The 20,805-nt window shown below is 37.6% G+C and overlaps 2 protein-coding genes across 3 annotated transcripts; both read left to right on the top strand.

Annotated features, from left to right (window-relative positions):
• The first annotated feature begins 181 nt into the window (after positions 1–181).
• On the top strand, positions 182–8,920 carry snapin (SNAP associated protein). The gene is made up of 4 exons (XM_028036284.1): positions 182–346; positions 5,369–5,415; positions 5,560–5,678; positions 7,621–8,920. The coding sequence occupies exons 1-4, from the start codon at positions 231–233 to the stop codon at positions 7,726–7,728; spliced, it is 390 nt and encodes a 129-aa protein (XP_027892085.1). The 5' UTR covers positions 182–230; the 3' UTR covers positions 7,729–8,920.
• A 611-nt stretch (positions 8,921–9,531) lies between these two features.
• pex11b (peroxisomal biogenesis factor 11 beta) lies at positions 9,532–18,997 on the top strand. Of its 2 annotated transcripts, XR_003597890.1 has the most exons (5): positions 9,532–9,803; positions 14,236–14,351; positions 14,423–14,624; positions 16,385–17,615; positions 17,773–18,997. XR_003597890.1 is itself a non-coding variant. In XM_028036271.1 (4 exons), exons 1-4 carry the CDS (start codon positions 9,748–9,750, stop codon positions 16,797–16,799), a joined length of 789 nt encoding a protein of 262 aa, XP_027892072.1. In that variant the 5' UTR covers positions 9,532–9,747; the 3' UTR covers positions 16,800–18,997. The 2 variants fall into 2 exon arrangements, 1 of the variants encoding a protein (XP_027892072.1); XM_028036271.1 differs by having other exon boundaries at positions 16,385–18,997.
• Positions 18,998–20,805: the final 1,808 nt, after the last annotated feature.

Raw genomic sequence — 20,805 nt, 5'->3', positions numbered from 1 at the left:
AGGATCTCGCAACTAAGTTTGTTGTTGTTATATGCTTAAATTAAATCATACATTTCCTAATATGTCACAAAGTTTTAAAATAGATTTGTTGACGTTTTACTAAAATATCTGTTCACATATGAAGGTCGAAATTCCAACTGCCGTGTTTTAATAGAATGTAACATTGATGATGGTATACTAGCGTCACGAACACGTGGCTTCCTGACTGCAGTTGTTGTTTTCTGAGCGAAATGGCTGCCGTCGCTGTGGTGGAAGCATTCTCCGGTACAGATCCTGTTGCAGAAGGACTTCTCGAGCTCATCAAACCTGCAATCCATCAGCTCGATTTACACGTCCACTCAGTCAGGTAAACTGGATTATGTATGCGATCAATTGTCTTGACAATCACGTGACATCTCAGTCTAAAATAAGTCTAAAATAAACCCCGTTTGCTACAGTAGTATACTCGTTATTTACGTTATATATATAAAAACATTTTTTACTATAAAATCCAGACCGTTCTATATGCCCAGGGAATTTAGCTTCATCATCATCACGGCTGTTTATATCCCTCCTAGCGCCAACATTAAGGAGGTGCTCTATAGCAGTGGTCCCCAACCACCGGTCCGCGGACCAATTGGTAACGGGCCGCGCAACAAATAATTAACTACTTCCGGATCTTTTATTTTGAAAATCCAAAACCGGATTTTACCGGTTACGTCTTGCGCCTCAAAATTGAGCCAACTCGCAGCAGAATGAGTAACAAAAACAACATTGGAGTACTGCGGCTCACCACTCCCCACCACCGGTCCGCAGCAAAATTGCGAAGGGCTGACCGGTCCGCAGGACTAAAAAGGTTGGGTACCGCTGCTCTATAGTTCCATCAGTGACTTGCAATCTATACATCCAGAGGGTGTTTTCATTGTTGCCGGAGACTTCAATCAGGCCAATATGAAAACAGTTCTCCCTCATTTCCGTCAGCATGTGAACTTTGCAACCAGAGGCTTAAACACACTGGATAGAGCCTACACAAATATTAAGGCAGCATTCAAGGCAGGACCTCTCCCCCACCTTGGCTCATCAGGTGGATGAGCCAATGTAATGTCTGTAATTCCTGCATATAAGCCCCTGCTCATCAGAGGAAACCCCATTGAGAAGCAGGTGGGAGTCTGGCCTGCAGGATCCATGTCAGCATTACAGAACTGTTTTGAATGCACGGACTGGGATATGTTCAAGAAAGCTGCAACTGTAAACAGTCACACCAATGTTGAGGAGTATGCCAAATCTGTGTCTGCGTACATCCTGAAGTGCATGGATGATGTCTTCGTGTCCAAGATCATCACTACCTGGGCAAATCAGAAACCCTGGATGACAAAGGAGGTCCATGAGCTCCTGAAACGCTGCTTTTAAATGTGGGGATAGAGAGATGCTCAGGTCAGCCAGAGCCAACTTGAACTGCATCAGAGTTGCAAAACGTGCCTATGGTCAGAAAATTCGACAATTTTTCCATGAGTCAGCAAACACCAGGCGCATATGGCAAGGCATCAGGACTATAACAGACTACAAGGCTGCTCCTTTGTCCTGTGAGGACAGAACAGACTTTCTGAATGCACTTAACAACTACTTTGGTCATTTTGAAGTCCTCAACAACACTCCTGTGAGAAAATCCACTCCCCAACCAGGTGAACAGATTACTCAGTTTGAGAGAGCTGATGTTCTGAGGACCTTGAGAAGAGTCAAAATGCGTAAAGCAGCAGGCCCTAATAACATACCAAGAACTGTGCTGACCAGTTGGCTCATGTCCTCACTGACATATTTAACACCTCGCTGAGCTGTGCTGTCGTTCCATTCTGCTTCAAGACGGCCATCATCATTCCAGTGTCCAAAAAACTCACAACTTCATCACTGAATGACTATCGTCCTGTTGCACTCACTCCCAGTATGATGAAGTGTTTCGAAAGGCTGGTGAAGGATCATATCATCTCAAAACTTCCCTCCTCTTTTGATCCACTCCAGTTTGCATACCACTCCAATTGCTGCACAGAAGACACTGTTTCCACCACACTGCACCTGAGCCTGAAACACCTGGAGGAGAAGAATACTCATGTGCGAATGCTGTTTCTGGACGTCATCTCAGCATTCAACACAATCACCCCCCAGCACCTGGTGAGCCTTGGGCTCAACAACCCCCTGTGCAATTGGCTGGATTTTCTCACAAACAGATTCCAGTTTGTGAGGGTTGCTAAAAAAAGCTTTACTGACTCCCCCCAAGGCTGTGTACTGAGTCTACTGCTCTTTACCTTGATGACCCATGACTGCCATGCCAGGTTCAGTATGAACCACATCATTAAGTATGCGGATGATACAACAGTGGTGGGTCTCATCGGGGACGACAACGAACTGGCCTACAGAGAGGAGGTGAAACGTCTGGTGGACTGGTATGATGCAAACCATCTAATCCTGAATGTCAACAGAACAAAAAAAAATTTTGTTTTCAGGAAAAATCAGCCAAGTCACGCACCCCTCCTCATCAATGATGCTGCAGTGGAACAGGTCAGGAACATTAAATTCCTGGGAATACAGATTACTGACACTTTGACGTGGTCCCTCCAAATCTCTGGTCTGGTGAAGAAAGCTCAGCAACATCTGCACTTTTTACTTCGGCTGAGAAGAGCAAACCTCCCCCCTCCCATCCTCACCATTTTCTACAGAGGGACAATAGAGAGTATACTGACCAGCAGCATCTCTGTGGTTTGGATCATACAACACCTTTGACTGGCAACGTATGGAGAGAGTGGTGAGGACAGCTGAGAAAATCATTGGGACTGAACTTCCTTCCATCCTTGACACAGCTTACAGTCGCTGCCTGTCGAGGGCTCGGGCATTTATAAAAGACCCCTTCCACCCTCAGTATAGTTTGTTCTCTCTGCTGTCCTCTGGGAAAAGGTTCAGCAGCTTGAAATGCAAAACTACCACATTCCACAACAGCTTCATCCCTCATACCATAAGGATACTAAACTCCCATTAGTTCAATCTTTTATTATATACATTTATATTGATCATTTTATTATTACTTATTTATTTATTATTATTTTAGCCTTGCAACAAAATTTCTTTCAATTTGTACATTTTTAAATATACAGTTGAATGACAATAAAATCTGTCTATACATATATATATATATATATATACAGTGGGGAGAACAAGTATTTGATACACTGTTGATTTTTCAAGTTTTCCCACTTGCAAAGCATGTAGAAGACTATAATTTTTATCATAGGTACTCTTCAACTGTGAGTGATGGAATCTAAAACAAAAATCCAGAAAAATACAATGTATGATTTTTAAATAATTAATTTCCATTTTATTGTGTGAAATAAGTATTTGATACACCGGAAAAACGAAACTTAATATTTGGTACAGAAACCTTTGTTTGCAATTACAGAGATCAGACGTTTCCTGTAGTACTTGACCAGGTTTGCACACACTGCAACAGGGATTTTGGCCCACTCCTCCATACATATCTCCTCCAGAGCCTTCAGTTTTCGGGGATGTCGCTGGGCCACACGGACTTTAAGCTCCCTCCAAAGATTTTCTATTGGATTCAGGTCTGGAGACTGGCTAGGCCACTCCAGGACCTTAAGATGTTTCCTACGGAGCCACTCTTTAGTTGCCCTGGCTGTGTGTTTTGGGTCATTATCATGCTGGAAGACCCAGCCACGACCCATCTTCACTGCTCTTACTGAGGGAAGGAGGTTGTTGGCCAAAATCTCACGATACATGGCCCCATCCATCCTTCCCACAATATGGTGCAGTCGTCCTGTCCCCTTTGCAGAAAAGCATCCCCAAAGAATGATGTTTCCACCGCCATGCTTCACGGTTGGGATGGTGTTCTTGGGGTTGTACTCATCATTCTTCTTCCTCCAAACATGACGAGTGGAGTTTAAACCAAAAAGTTTTATTTTTGTCTCATCAGACCACATGACCTTCTCCCATTCCTCCTCTGGATCATTCAGATGGTCATTTGCAAACATCAGACGGGCTTTGACATGCGTTGGCTTGAGGAAGGGCACCTTGCGTGCACTGCAGGATTTTAATCCTTGACGGTGTAGAGCAGTGGTTCTCAAGTGGGGGTACGTGTACCCCTGGGGGTACGTGGAGGTACTGCAGGGGGTACGTGAAGCTTTTCAAAATATCTTTAAAAAAATCAGTAGGCTCCTCATAATAAGTCTTGGGAAAAATTATTTTGTAAAAAGTTCGAAAAAATATAAATGTGTGTTCATGCACTGAATTTTATATTCAGTATTTAGTTTCAATATCCTTTAAAATAAAACGGTTTGACTGGTTTTATACCTTCCTGGTGGTCACCGTCTTCTGTTTTTCTTTTTTGTTTAACCATGCAATGTTTGCAATATGGATGTATTTGTCAGGTTCACTGATATAAGTTGTTTGGCTTTAATAAATCAGACAGTGATTTTACAGCACTGTACCTCTTTTTAATTCCAAAAATGTTTTGCCCATGTCAGGGGGTACTTGACTAAAAATATATTTTTAAGGGGGTACATCACTGAAAAAAGTTTGAGAACCACTGGCGTAGAGTGTTACTGATTGTTTTCTTTGAGACTGTGGTCCCAGCTCTATTCAGGTCATTGACCAGGTCCTGCCGTGTAGTTCTGGGCTCATTCCTCACCTTCCTCAAGATCAATGATGCTCCACGAGGTGAGATCTTGCATGGCGCCCCAGACCGAGGGAGATTTTCCGTTATTTTGTATTTCTTCCATTTTCTAATAATTGCACCAACTGTTGTTGCCTTCTCACCAAGCTGCTTGCCTATTGTCCTGTAGCCCATCCCAGCCTTGTGCAGGTCTATAATTTTATCCCTGATGTCCTTACACAGCTCTCTGGTCTTGGGCATTGTGGAGATGCTGGAGTCTGATTGATTGAGTGTGTGGACAGGTGTCTTTTATACAGGTAACGAGTTCAAACAGGTGCAATTAATACAGGTAATGAGTGGAGAACAGGAGGGCTTCTTAAAGAAGAACTAACATGTCTGTGAGAGCCAACATTCTTACTGGTTGATAGATGATCAAATACTTATTTCACACAATAAAATGGAAATTAATTATTTAAAAATCGTACATTGTATTTTTCTGGATTTTTGTTTTAGATTCCATCACTCACAGTTGAAGAGTACCTATGATAAAAATTACAGTCTTCTACATGCTTTGCAAGTGGGAAACCTGAAAAACAACAGTGTATCAAATACTTGTTCTCCCCACTGTGTATATATGTATATATATATATATATATATATATATATATATATATATATATATAAAATCGATCTAATTTCCTGTTTATTGACTGTTCTCACAAATGTCTTTTGCAGAGAAAGCCAGGTGGAATTAAGAGAACATATAGACAACTTGGCGACTGGTAATCTTTAATTGTAAAATAACACAAAACTGTACTATTAAAGTGCCAGTGCACTGTTTTACAAATAAAAACAAAATACTTAATATTGACAATTAGACAAAGATTATGTAATGATTACATATATTTTTTGTATGTGCTTCACAGAGTTATTCAGAATAAATGAACACCAGAAGATTGCACTAGACCTGGATCCTTATGTAAAGAAGCTACTTAATGCGAGGCGTAGAGTGGTGCTTGTGAACAATATCCTACAGAACGCTCAGGTTAGTACCTGACCTTGGTTTTGGACCTTCTTTTTCTTGACTAAACCTCTTCCATACTGAGGATTAACAGAAATTTAACAATAATTAGTCAAATATATAATTTTTTCCTAGACCACCAAAAGACATGTGGAACTCAGTAACTCTTACACGCAAGCAGTGAGCAAGCATAGTTTTTATGGAGCCAAAACCTTTTTTTTTTTCCAATTTAAAGAACTCAATTTTGTGTCCATCAACAGTAGGAACATATAATTTTTCTGCCAGGGGTTATAATAGCGAGTACAAAATAAATAGTATTTCTCTTGTCAAGTTGTGGTGCTGTATTAATTTAGTGCCTTGCTGAAACAGATTATGTTTGGCTTGAAGCTTGGCTATTTCTTCTCGTGAATGTGAAATATTCTGAAGAGGAGTAGAAGTTATGTGAAGTAAATCAAGTCTTTTATTCATTGCGAGACTTCACCTTCAGAGGCATCACTCCATAATACTTAATTTGCTCTACTGTGGGTATGGCAAATTATAATATATAAAACAAGCAAAGTGATGTGTGAATCTTTTAGCTAAATATATGAATGATGTCTGTGGTGTAAAAACATAAATTCCAAATATGGTTTGAATTTTTTTGTTTGTCTGTCTTTATGATACAATGGTTGGATCAAAAGGAAAAGTGGAAACTATAGGACTATAGGTAATTATTTTTAATAAGGATAAGTTAGAAGGGGAAGAGGAGGGAGTGGTAGCAAAAAAAAAAAAAAGATTCAACAAGTTTGTACATTTGCAGCAGACCGGCGACCTGTCCAGGGTGTACCCTGCCTCTCGCCCGGAACGTTAGCTGGAGATAGGCACCAGCACCCCTCCCCACCCCTCTAAGGGACAAGGGTGTACAGAAAGTGGATGGAAGCTTATACATTTGGAAGACCAATCTGTGGCCAAGTTTTAACTTCCTGGTTGGTGTCTTTAGATGTCATTTCAATATTTCTACATACAGTTTTTCAAAGCCAAGCATTTTATGAAGTTTACCAGTTCCTTTTGCAGCAATACAGCCCAACAACACAATGAGTTAGGAGAGTAAAGGAATCAAAATTCCATCCAAATTGCCTATAAGAAATTTCTAGATCGGGTATCGGTGACAATATGCCCGATCCATATAGACCAATCTATTAATTGTATTTCTATGCTTTGTTCTCTGAGTGAGCGTAAATGATAGTGGTGCACAACCATGCAAAATAAAAGCCTCGCACATTCAGAATTAAGTGTTTTTGTTAAACAACAATGATAAAACAATGTAAACCATGACATGGTTTGGACATTTGCACTAGCCAAGGCAGCCATAAACATTAAATTTTACCTTTTGGAAAACCAACACCTGGCATAACACCGGCTCTTGCCTGCCTACCTGCACTGTTTCAGGAGTTGCAGAGGGATATCTTAGAGTTTGATTATTATACCAAGTGTTATTGGGTATTTACACGGTTTTACTTTGGCTTTGAACAATAAGTTTCAAATTTGAAGTAAGCACATGGCTCATTAACATCTCCAACACTTTTAACATAAAGTGTGCCAGTGTTTTGACTATCTGTGCTACCTATCAACCCGTCCAGCCTTGTGGTAATGCGTAGCACCGACCGGCAGACATAGCTATCTAGATGCGCTACGGTAGGAAAATCTAACGAGGTAGCACAGATAGTCAGCACAATGGTTCTATGCCATGATGTGAATAAATTTCACAAGCCAGTTTATTATGACTTTAGACATTCATAGTATCCATAACTAGCAACATCATTACAGCTACCATATATGTTGTCATTTTTAAATGCTGTCATTTTTTCTATTTTAACTACAGGCTTTCCATTCTTTTCTCATTCATCTTCTCCTTGATCATTTTAGTTAAAAGATTAACTGCCCAAGGAGTTGCAAAATATAGACTAAATAAATACTCTGTTTACAGGAACGCCTGAGAAGGTTAAATCACAATGTGGCCAAGGAGACGGCACGAAGGAAGACCATGCTTGAAGCATCAGGAGTGTTCACCCCTCGCTCACCTAGTAAACCATGAGCCCTGTTCCCCACTGTGACGCATGACTTGTCCCACTAAGGCATGAAGGACCAATACTAGAAGTTAAAATACTCAGTGGGCCCATCTCTCTAGAATATTTAGATGTGTTTGCTGAAGAACTTGATGTTGTCTTGCATTGCTTTATGTCTTTAAATTAAAAATGTGTGTTTAAAATGAGCACAAAAGAACATCTGTAACAATTACTTAAAACCCCTTATGTTTCTCATTCTAGTAATTTTCAAAAATTGTTTTCAACTAAAGTGTCAATATTGTTTCCATTAAAAGGCATGCACGATGGTAATGTTAATTGTTTTGGATAGCTCTAAACTTTAGATTCGGACCTAGACTTTCTGGATTTGAATGGCAGTATTGAGTTTAACTATGGCCACATACAAATGAGGGTTTCATGGGGACTCTACTTTCTTTGTTGATTAACAACTTTAGGGACGTCCAACTTAGTACTTTATTAAAAAGTGCATACTGCATGAGTGGAAACGAACAGTAGTTATGTTAAGCTGGTTGTGTTGCTAAGAGTTGCTGTTTGTGTGTGCTGTTTATTTTAAGCTGAAATCACTTATCATTCCTGGGTATTCCAAAGAATAGTTTGTTAACCAAATAATGTCTTGTCAAAATAATAAATTATTCAGAAATGTGATTGCTCCATGTTTGCTAGTTGAAAGTAAAATGGAAGGCAGATCTTATAGTTGTCAGACTGTCCTCCTGCGGAACCATGATCCAATTTTTGTCTGTGAAGTAGACAAACACTCTCTACTTTTAAGACTAAGCATAAAACCTTTTGTTTTACAAAAGAATACTGTTAGAGTATCTTATGTTATCCTGAGGTACTTCTATAGGTATTAGGCTTGTACTGCTATACTGTTGAGCACTTTTCCTTGTCCTGCTACTTTTCGTGCTACACAGTAAAAGATTGCTGTTTAGGTAATAACTTGATGCAAAAAACTTGATTTCTTCAGTCAGTTACTTGATGCAATCAATTGGGGCTATTTGAATAGAAAAATTTTCACAAATTAGATTATAAACTGAACTTAACTCCCCATTGTTTTATAAATAGGATCAATGTGGAAAGTCTGTTACTGACAGTGATTGGATTAAGTTTATCTCTGTTCACAAACAGGATTTTGTTTTGGTGAACTACCCTGACATCTGTTGTGATTTGGCACGTTTAATTTATTTGCAATCTGAAAAAACAAAAAGCAGCCATAAATAAGTATCATTTCAGTTATTAAAATCTTTGTAGATGAAATGACAACGTTAGATTTAAAGTTTTCTGGCATGTTTGTGATTTTTTTCCCTCATTTTTATTTCTCATTGACGTTTGATCCAATTTAGACAGTTGATCAAACATGACACAAGAACAGTGATTCCAGGTTTTTGTACCAATAAAATAAAGGTAACTTTATGTTAATGAAACTCTTCGTGTCAATATGTGATGGTGAAGTCTTAAAGATTATTTTGTGATTAGGCAGTTATTGTCGTCAGAGGTGCATAACTGCTGTTCCCAGAGAAGGTGTCAGCCCGTCTATATAGTAACGAACCGATACCGCCTCCTGTTGGCTTAAGTATTTCTGTTACTCCTTTCTTTTTAAACATGGATAAACATAGTTAAAGACCTACCTCCCATGTCAATTATATGTTGTCTCCTACCAGATTCGGGTCCACACAGAACCAAATTCCAGACGATGTTTTTCCACATTGGCAATAATTTATTTAATTTGATGTGATTGTCAATTTTTTCCGCTCAGTTTCTATCCTTTTAGAAAGACCTGTTGTTTTGCCTGTTGGGGGCAGTATACAATCTTTAAACAAGGTCTACTACCGGAAATTCAGAAAACGTTTCAACGAAGTGTTTTCAGCGTGCAGACTTCAGAGAGGAGGTACTAAGCCTGCCATTATTTGATCAGGGCTAAAAGGACAAGGCAGCACAGCCAGCCAGCATTAACTGCTCCGTACGTTTACAGCCAGCCAAGTAGTCCTAGGCCCGGAACACCGTCATCCAAGATGGACTCCTGGGTTCGGTTCAATACCCAGAGTCAAGCGAAGGAGAGAGTTTTGAGGTAACACGGTCAGTGTTGTCACCATTAAAGAAGCGGGGTCCGTTAGGCTACTCATTGTCCATTCTCAGTTTTATTTTAGTATATTTTGGGTATGGTTCTGAAGTATATTTTGGTGGGGAAGGGGGTTTGTATATATTATGCCTCTGTGAGATGCTTAAGTGAATACTGTAATTCGGACTATAAATAAACATTTACATTTACCAAAATTTAGAGACCGGTCGGAGGGACAAAGCCAATAAAAGTCCTCCCGCCCTTCCCCTTTAGCATCTCAACACTCTGCTACGGTAAAAACGTAAGCTTTGGGGGAAACAAACTCGGGGCCGGCCCAAGCCTCTAAGCAAAATTTGTTTTTGGTGCCCTCCATTTCAGCTAATAATGTGGATTGCTGCAGTCAACAGTCAGACGATTAGATCATTCACACACCTTCTGTAAACTCATTGCATCTCTCACAGTGCTGTTTACATTGCATCCTAGTGCATATATCACAAGGATATATGCACTTGTGGTAGTAAAAGCAACAACAAAAACAAACAAACTAGTATTCTCTGGATTTAAGATGGATAAATACATACATAGGCCTGTCACGATAACAAATTTTGCTGAGCAATTGTCTCAAAAAATTATTGCGATGAACCAAGACCATTTTAAACTGATGTAATGGTAATGACATAATAATGCAAGCACATCCTGCCAAAAATAGATACATTTTATTTAAAAAAGAAAAACACTTAACACTGGAACTGGTGAACAAAATAAACAAAACAACCAAAAACAAAAATAAAATGTATTCAGTCTCCGTTAACAAAAAATGCACTTGAATAAAAACTAAACACAACATAAAACCAAAGTGGAAATAAAAACTACATTCAACCAAAAGAGTACAGATTATGTAGTCTATATACTATATTGCCCTTCAATAATAATTAGATTGAGATAAACATGGGCATATCCGACTACCTGATGCATAGGCCTGTCACGATAGCAAATTTTGCTCAACGATTAATTGTCTCAAAAATTATTGCGATAAACGATAATATTGTTTGAAGACTTTTTTACACTGATTTAATGTAAATGACGTAATAATGCATGCGATTTCCTGCCAAAGATAGATACACTTTATTTTCAAAGGAACACTTAACACTTGAGCTGATAAACAAAATAAACAAAACAACCAAAAACAAAAATAAAATGGATTCTCAGTCTCCATTAACAAAAACCTCACTTGAAAAAAAAAACTAAACAACATGAAGCCAAAGTGGAAATAAATACTGCATTCAACCAAAAGAGTGCAGATTATGAAGTCTGTATATTATGTTGCCCTTCAGTAATAATTAGATTTAAATAGAGAAGATGGGCACATCCCACTACCTGATGCAATAGTTCACACTACACGATTTTTTGCTCCTATTTTTCCCCTTACAACAATCTTAGAAAGTTGGTCTTTGTTAGACTGTGTGGTGTGTTATGGTAGATCGCGTTTCCGCTCAGATCCAAATCAGGGGTTTTCCTCGACTGGGAGCTTTAACTCCACCTGTTGAATGTGACAGTTAGCCAATCAGAAAGCGTGGATTCTCAGCGCTTTCTGAGGGGACATTACGGAGGGGAATCCCAAACAGCTGACATGGCGCAACCAGAAGTCCAGCGGACATCGGAGATGATAGTGGAAACAACATTAATGTTTATTCAACATGCAAAGAATATAGAAATGACAAGGGGAGGAGTTGGAGCGAAATTGCTATCGCAGTTGATAAACCAGATAACTTTTCAGCTGTTCTTCGTTAACGGGATGTAAATAGGTTATAATGATTTTCATTTGGTCAGGACTGACACTAGCAACATGCATTGCAGGTAGATTGTAGTAAAGCATTGATTAATGCCTGATTTTAAAATTAGTTAACTGAATTTGTAGCCATTATTTTGTGCCCATTGTTGGACACCACAGGGCAGGAACGAACCCGATAGAACAGTTATACCTAGGATTTCTGTCGACTAATGTGTCAGGTTTTGAAAATGGGCCGACAATCGGCCGACAGCTGTGTGCGCTGGGCATTACACTAAGTAAAATGAGGAAGGGAGGGTCAGTGGAGAGCACTGGAGTTGAGCCTTTTTTCATTCAGTGTCTTTAGCTGAAAAAGAAAAAGGTCGGAAGAGACGATAATGCCGATAATTAAAATGACGTTGATAGTTTTATTTTATCTTACGATTAATTGATTTGCCGTTTATCGGGACAGGCCTACTGATGCAATAGTTCACTCCTCCCTTATGCTAATGAAATGAGGAAGGGAGGGGTCAGTGGAGAGCGACAGGCCTATACATATATCTGCGTATTCATATGCATATAATTATACTTGATTCCTGTTGGAATTAGGCATAATTCCAATAGCTAAAAATTACATTAATACTTTCTCGCCCACAAATGTGGATAGACACTGGGCTGATTCTGGGCCTTCAAATATTTTTAGCAGTGCTGTTAGAGAGGTTTCACATAATTTATAAATTGATGTAAAAATATTGTTTGTTTTAGGCACATAAATTATCAGGTGCAGCAGCAAACAACATATCGCCAGCTACAGCTTAAAGTAGCTCATGTCAATGTAGTAGCCAGGTAGCCTCATGTAAAAAGACAATGTCAAACATTGAGAAAATTGTAATTATTGTCATCAAACTTGATCAAACACGCTGTCTTGAAGACAGTAAAATAACTCAGAAATATATAGGGCCAACAACAAGAATCAACTAATTTAAAATTAAAACTCAGTTTCACACAAATAAGAAGATCTGTTGTTTTTGATAAACATTACATTACCAGATGGACTGTCCAGGACTGTCCTCTCGCCTGTTGACCACTGGTGATGGGCACCAGCATAATATAGCTATATTATGCTGGTGGCATCCATTACATTAACTTGAGACATGCAAACTTATATCTTTGCATATAAGTTTGCAAAGATATAACTTGTATGCAAAGATAATAGAAAGAGTAGAGTAGTTTTTTTCTACTCTTTCCCTGTCTTTTCTCTGTCCCCGAAGGATAAGTCCTTTTTTGCAAAATAGTTTGCTTACATATCTTCCACCAGTGCTTTTGAGGTTTGGATGCGCTCTGCACATTGCAAGGCAGCTCATATTACCCGTGAAGCGTGACCTATCGTGACCACTAGGGAGACCCCCAAAAACAATTTTTTTTTCTTTTTGCCCATATAAAGAATGATTTCTACAAAGTTGTATGAAAAAAAAATCTTTTTTACAATATATATTTGTTCTATCTCTCTAAAAGCAAAGTTTAAACCAAAACAAATAAAAACATATCAATATATTACTGTACTGTAGGCCACCTGTATGGATAAAGCAGAAAGTAGAAGCACTTCAATGTGAAAAAATAATTATTTTGATTGTACTGGCATACAGAGGGTGAAAAGTAACTAGTTGCATTGTTGTAATTGCAATTTGTCTGTACTTTGTAGTTTTTTTACAAAACCTGAACTTTTCAGTAAAGTATTTTACTGGTTACATTTGAATCACATCCATCAACTTCATAAATGTAGTGAATAATGCAGAGGGTTTGGTGTGGGAGAAGGGTGCTGAGATGGGGAAGATTATCTGCTAACAGAAGATTATTGGAAATTAATGTCCCTTTAAAATTACACACATTTTATGTTGCATGTTTCTAAATTTGCCTGTTTTACTAAAACAGTTTTAAACCAACTTGTTCTCATTTCCTTTGCGATCAGTGGAACTATCTGCTCCTAAGAAAGTAATAAACTTACTTTAAACTAAAATTTTAATGAGGTGCTTTTTTTTGTTTGATTAACTGCAAGCTTTATCAAAATAGCTGTATTTTACAACCTGTATTGTATAAAGCTTTTATCATTCTGTATATGCAACAGCTTCACAGGATGGGTTTCTGGAGGGTATTCCAGAAAGGTAGTGTAACTCAGTCTCTTCATGATCATAACCTGAGCAGGAAAGCCCTTAATTTCCACAGCAGCTGATATTAGAATATTTTACCATACAATTAAAACTATCTATGGTACTAGGAATGTGTAGCTGCTCATTTTCTTTATATGCTTGTGAATCGGTTTTTAAAGTATTAAATTATCTTTTTTTTAATCCAGTTGATTTAAAATTTGGCTCAGCTGGGCGTGCCGTGCTGGCGTAGGTGTTAGCGTGACCCATGTTTGGAGGCCTTGAGTCCTCTACGCGGCCGTTGCGGGTTTAACTCCCGGGCCCGATGATATTTGCTGCATGTCTTCCCCCATCTCTTTACCTGTCAGCCTACTTTCATATAAGGGACACTAGAGCCCATAAAAGACCCCCTGGAGGGGTAAACAAAAAATTTGGCTCAGCTTTGGTTATCCTTCTTTAATTTGGTATGAAGCAGTTCTCGCCTGAGAAATAGCTATCTGCTTACTGACTGTTTTTTCATCCACCACAGGGCTGCACAGTATTCTTGCATGTTGTTGGGCTACACTCTGCACAAAAGCAGTGTATCCACTGACCTCCAAAGAACTATCAGTGAACTGGAAGCACATATGAGCCTGACAAGAAAGTGTAAGTGTAAAAATCCAGTATGAGTTTTGAGTACAGAAGCTCTGCCTGTTCTGACGTGTGATGTCCCACAGTGCTGCGTCTGGGGAACTCTGTAGAGGCTCTGCAGGCAGCCAAGATGACCATCCATCTTTCTGACAGTGTTCTGAGGCTGTGCCTTACCATTGGTCACCTGAACAGAGCCATGTACTTTGCTTGTGACAATGTTCTCTGGGCAGGGAAAATTGGCATAATTTCCAAACTTGATCAACAGAAATGGAATCATAGATCTTTCAGGTAAGTTACATATTATTTTTTCTGTGGGTTTTTCTCTGGATTCTACAGTTTCACTATTTAAAACTGTCTGTAATTGGTATGTCCTTAGCAACTTTTATATCCAAAGCAAACAATTATTCTTATAGGCCTTTAAATCACCTATTCAGTGATACAGAAATCATGTGTCTGTTAAAAAATCAGAGTGTTAAAGCGTTTTAAAATGACACAAATATATTTAGGGCCAGCTTGAGGATGACTCTCCTCTCTTGTATCAAGCCTTTCAGAGATTGCCCTGTGTTTAACTCCATCCATCTTTCTATCAGGCATATTGATCAGGAATAGGCATTCATGGCTTGCTGGAGCAGTTTGCAGCTGAGTGTGAAGCGGCCAGGAAAGGATCAGTGCCTCTAAATCCAAGACCATTGTCTTTAGATGAAAAAGGGTAGAGTGCCATCTTCAGGTCAAGGTCAAGGAGTTTAAATATCTCTGGGTCCACTTTATGTATCACACAAATCAGGTAAAATCAGAGTGGGAAATCGATAGGCAAATTGGTGCTTTATGAGGGCGCCGTAGTAAAGAAAGCTGAGCCAAAAAGCATAGCTCTCAATTTACCTTTTGAAAAATAGGTAAATTGAGACTGTTTATCAATAGGTAATTTGGCCCTTGCATCAAGGTTCCTACCGATGACGCAAACATGTTTAAAGTAATGTAGTAATATGTTTTTTTTACATACCTATAGTCTATAGTGAGGCTTGAGTCAGTGCATCTGAATGAATGTTTTAGGATCAGATATGATTTATAAATGTTTGATTGAATATGAAAACCTGAAAGTTGAAAATTTTTTGTCAACTATATATATATCTATATATCTATCTATCTATATATATATATCTATATATATAGATATATATATATAGATAGATATATATACAGTACAGACTAAATGTTTGGACACACCTTCTAATTAAAATGGGTTTTCTTTATTTTCATGACTATTTATAAGGCAAGAAATCCCACTTATTAACCTGACAGGGCACACCTATGAAGTGAAAACCATTTCAGGTGACTACCTCTTGAAGCTCATCAAGAAAATGCAGAGTGTGTGCAAAGCAGTAATCACAGCAAAAGGTTGCTACTTTGAAGAAACTACAATATAAGGGGTATTTTCAGTTGTTTTACCCTTTTTTGTTTAGTGCTTATTTCCACATGTGTTATTCATAGTTTTGATGCCTTCAGTGTGAATCTACAATGTCAGGTAAAATCAGCAGTCATGAAAATAAAGGAAACTCATTGAATTAAAAGGTGTGTCCAAACTTTTGGTCTGTACTGTATATATATACTGTATATATATATATATATATATATATATATATATATATATATATATATATATATATATACAGATTCTTCCATGATTTCTAAGTGGGAGAACTTGCAAAGTCACAGGGTGTTTAAATACTTATTTTCCTCACTATATACAGTATATATATATACTGTATATATATATATATATATACATATATATATATATGTATATATATATATATATATATACAGTATATAGTGAGGAAAATAAGTATTTAAACACCCTGTGACTTTGCAAGTTCTCCCACTTAGAAATCATGGAAGAATCTGAAATTTTCATTTACATACATATATGTAGGGGGGGTTATATATAAACAATAAAAACTTTTGTCAACAAGTGACATGTTCATCTTAAACTGTAAATGAATGAAATAAATATAAATCTACAATTGAAACATATGTGTTGAACTTGACAGGTACTACCTATTTGCTCTGATTCTCAATGTCACTCGAGATGTGTATGAACTCTGCCTGCTCCTGGACTGCGAGGATTGTTACAGAAGTACCAAATCACCATTGTCTACTAGTCCCAGCAGTGCCATCCCTGCTGACCAACTGTCTTCATCATCATCTTCTTCCATTCCAGTCACTGTAACTCCTGCTGTCATGTGGGTCTGGCTCCGCAAACGCATCCATCAAGTAGGAACTGTCCTGTACAACAACCCACCACTCCTGTTGGACCTGCTGAAGAATGGCTGTGATATTTTTATTCCACTGGACAAGCTGGGGATTTATCAAACAGGCCCAGGCTTTGTTGGGACTTGTGGGTTGCTCTCATCAGTCCTCTCTATTGTCACAATGCTCCATCCATGGCTAAAACTGAAGCCATGAACCCAGATAAACCACACACAATGGGTCATCACACCAAATTCTGTGAAAGAAAGGGTTTCCTGCCATCACTGTACCATGTTATGGTTCCATCCAACAGCAGGTGGTTTATCATTCCAAAAAAAACATATCCTTGCTCCACCTGGGGCCAAATACAGTATATATATATATAAAAAAAGATACCAACAAATGCATGTCACTAAAACTGCACACACAGCAGAAATGTTTGACACTTTAAATGTTCATTTTTTATTGGTTCATTGGTTTATTCGTTTTATTGGAAAATATTAATTTTTACAAAAACTCATATCAGAAAGATAGTTAAATATAGTTTCCAAACATACATAAATCACATAGCAGCACCTATACACAGAAGTTTTTCTGTCTACCAACCAGTAATTAATCTCACTGGACAATGTGACTTTCTCTTTAAAATGTGCTGAGAAAGGTGGATGGCTTTGTTGGAAATTTAGTTTAGCATCTGACCCCTGTTGTTGCAGTCTAAATTTCAGTTTTTCCAAAAAATTATCAGGTACTAATATCCGAGAAATATTATGTTATTTCACACTAGTTTGATACACCATGACTTTTAACTCATCATTGTGCAACTAAAGCATGTTAACAAGATGCATTGTCTATTATTCCTCTACCTTGTGGTTTTTCTCAGATGAAAAACCACAATGATAACATGTGTTATGTTATCATATAAAGTACCTGCCCTCCCCTTATTTTTTTTCCAGGGGTTAGTTTGTCAAGGGAAAAAAAATTGGGACTAAAATTTGTTCAGAAAAAAGTAAAATATTTCAAACTTACATCCTGGTGTTGGACTCAGGGGATTCAACTTAATGACCTCAGTAAATACTTAACTTTACTGTGATGTAAAATTACAGGTTTTAATTTGTTCAGACAATGTTGAATGTTTCCTTTTTATTTAGTGTTAGACATGAGCCATCTTGGTTGAAAATTTCTCACCCAGGACACAGACTATATGTTTCAGCCAAGGAAACTTTGTTTACATGGCTCCAGAAGAAACATATAAAGGTCATGGAATGGCTCCTGGCTAGTCTCCTGACCTCAATCCCATTGAAAATCTATGGAGAGAGCAGAAGCTCCGTGTTTACAAATGCATGCTTAAAAATCTTAAGAATTTGGTGATGGGCCAAAATTACTCCTGAAGTGTGTGCACACCTCATAAAAAAATCCCAACAAAAACTTCTTTCATGCATGCATAACCTGCTGTGCTTTCCAACCGAATATTAAATGATGTTTCACGGGGGGGTCAAATACTTCCTTCCTTCAATAGAATTCAAATTATAGATTTTTTCTCATTTTATGTAATTTTCTGTTTTTCTTGTGATATTATGTGTCACTGTTAAAATAAAGCTGGCATAAAATTTTGATTATATACATATACTGTATATATGTAAAAATGTTTCATTCATTTTTTGTGTCAGTGGGGGATCAAATACTTATTTCCTCCGCTGTAAGTACACATAGAAAAAGGTTGAACAAATATGTCAAGAATATTTTTATGCATTTCCATTAGACTTTCTAACTTTTGCCTGAACTGATATATTTCTAACAGATGAATCCTAACTTAGTATATGTAACTGGAGCACAACACAAATGTTACATTTCTGACAATGGAAGGTTGACAATTTGGACAGGATCAACAACCAGTGAGAGGAAGAAGAGGGAGGTCGTTGGGGAGGAGTAAACAGGCAAAACAGGAAGAGGCAGAGCTGAAGATGCCAATTTCCATCACACCATCGTATGGTAGTTTGTAATGTAAAGGTTTGTGTCCCAAAACAGGATGCCGGTGGAGTTCCTATCACCTTACTCTTCATTCCTGAACCCCAATGAGGAATATTTTAGATCTTTTCTCAGCATGTGGAGATGGAAATATGGAGATGCACCGCAGTTCCTACAGCACTGCATGTACCATTTTCCTTAAGGAGATCTTATGTTCCCAGTTTTACTTTTTTGTGCTCTTTTTTTCCTTCTATCAATGACATGATCTGTCAAATTGCTGAACAAAGTAAAAGTGAATGTGAATATTGTCTTCTACAATTACAATTTACAATACTTATAAAAAACTTTAGCTATAGTTTACAACAGAATGTCCCTCCAGAGTACACTGTTATATTGACAAGATGACTAATCAATTTGTTTTTACACAATAAAACAAGGACTTATGCTGGCGCACCAACATGTTCTTTGACACATCGGACTTTCAAGACCGATGAACTAAGAATTTTTAGAAAGACGTGGTACGTTATTGTTTGTATGAATTTTGAGGAATACACTTGCTTTGCAAATGTCAAAGTAAAACTGTAATAGAAATAATAAATTGATTAAATTAAAAATTTATTTTCCAAGAATGCTGTTAAACAGTAAATATTAACCCAGTGGTCATGTTTCTGGTTTTCTATAATATAGTTATAATTCCGTCTGAAGAATGGCAGAATTTCTGAACTTCTTTTGGCTTTGGTTACTCTTCAAATAATTGTCTATAAGAGTTTTATTAAATTATAGTGAATAGTTGCTTTTAAGCAGTATTTTAAAATATTTTCACATTTTTACTTTGACATTTTAAGTTTATAAATTTCTAAAACTGCATTGTTTGAGAATTAATCAGCAAACTCATCCAAATTATTAATAAAATGCATAGTACAAATCAGATTTTTCAATAGTCATTAAATGATTAAAAAAAGTATAAAAGTGAATTTTCTGATCAAGTTGATATCAATCTTGGATTCACCTACTTTTGTTACGGCACATCTGTGCCACATGTAGAAATCAACTTCAAAGAGACATTAGCTTCAACTCTTCAACAAGTTTAATTGTCAAAATAAAGCTAGATGTCTCTCCGCATAGTTCTCAGCTCAACTTTTCACATATCCAAATTGCTTCTTTTCATCACCAAACAATTTGTGAAACAAAATAAAATTTTTCTATATTTTGAGCTCAGTATAATCAGTTCCTAATGCATCCTTTCTGCAACTTACCTGTAAAATTGACTTTAAAAAAAACCTTTGCATCACATTAGCCCCTCATCAAAAAGATACAAGGAGTGTTGCTTTGATTCTTTCATGCATGTTTGAAAAAATCTTTGAATCTCTGGCAACCATTTGGGGTTGCCTAGATCTTCTTCCTCACCAAGCTTCTCACTCCCATCTCATAGAGAGCTGCCTTCCCCATTTAGCTTCTTCAAATTAGCGACAGCAGCAACTACACACCTAGTGGAGCTTCTAATATCACTGTAACCATTTCTGAATCCAATACTCCGAAGAACATTTGTAAGCAGCTTAATGTTGAAATGTTGTTGAGATGATGTGCTGAAGGTAAAGTGTTGGAAAGAGCAGCTTCTTAAAGAGACAGAGGCCCAATTACAAGACATTAAATTGCAAGGTCAATTTTCTTTTAAGTCATGTTTGATATACACATTACTTTTATAACAACTGAAGGTTACATAATTACTTGATTCTGCTATAAAATGGTACTATGATCCTGGAAAACACAATACTGCCCCTTTAAGTTAATCAATCTGTGGATTATGAAAGTTGCTGTACACTGCATGGGAATCAAAGCGGGTAACTGATTCAATACATTATTTTCTAATGGGATACTTTAGAAATAAAATATTCATAATTCATTTGAAAACCTTGTATCTTGAAAATCTACAAGTGGAAACAATACTTCCTACGGAAAAGAAAGAAAATCCCTTTCTCCCCCATCACGCTTCAACATAATGGGGTGCTGTGGTGGCGGTAGGGTTAAGCACAACCCACATATGGAGGTTTTAGTTCTCAATGCGGCTGTCACAGAGGTTTGATTCGAGGTCTGGCGACCTTTGCCTCATGTCTTCCCCCTTCTCTCATTACCCACTTCCCTGTCAATTCACTATCAAATACAGGCCACTAAAGGCACTAAAACCTTTAAAAAAAAAAGCTTTAACATAATAGATTTAATTTTGCAGTATTGGTGCTGCTAAGCAAAAAACAATCTG

Source organism: Xiphophorus couchianus, chromosome 13, assembly GCF_001444195.1.
Source record: "Xiphophorus couchianus chromosome 13, X_couchianus-1.0, whole genome shotgun sequence".
Taxonomy (NCBI): domain Eukaryota; kingdom Metazoa; phylum Chordata; class Actinopteri; order Cyprinodontiformes; family Poeciliidae; genus Xiphophorus; species Xiphophorus couchianus.
The sequence above is the reverse complement of the archived record's forward strand: the minus strand, read 5'-3'. Positions and strand labels throughout refer to the sequence as shown.

Excerpts from the sequence above, each read along its gene's own strand:
- snapin (XM_028036284.1), top strand. The coding sequence starts at position 231 with ATGGCTGCCGTCGCTGTGGTGGAAGCATTCTCCGGTACAGATCCTGTT. Across the intron at positions 5,416-5,559 it reads TATAGACAACTTGGCGACTG|AGTTATTCAGAATAAATGAA; the intron begins GTAATCTTTAAT and ends TGTGCTTCACAG. Across the intron at positions 5,679-7,620 it reads ATATCCTACAGAACGCTCAG|GAACGCCTGAGAAGGTTAAA; the intron begins GTTAGTACCTGA and ends CTCTGTTTACAG.
- pex11b (XM_028036271.1), top strand. The coding sequence starts at position 9,748 with ATGGACTCCTGGGTTCGGTTCAATACCCAGAGTCAAGCGAAGGAGAGA. Across the intron at positions 9,804-14,235 it reads GCGAAGGAGAGAGTTTTGAG|GGCTGCACAGTATTCTTGCA; the intron begins GTAACACGGTCA and ends CATCCACCACAG. Across the intron at positions 14,352-14,422 it reads TATGAGCCTGACAAGAAAGT|TGCTGCGTCTGGGGAACTCT; the intron begins GTAAGTGTAAAA and ends GATGTCCCACAG.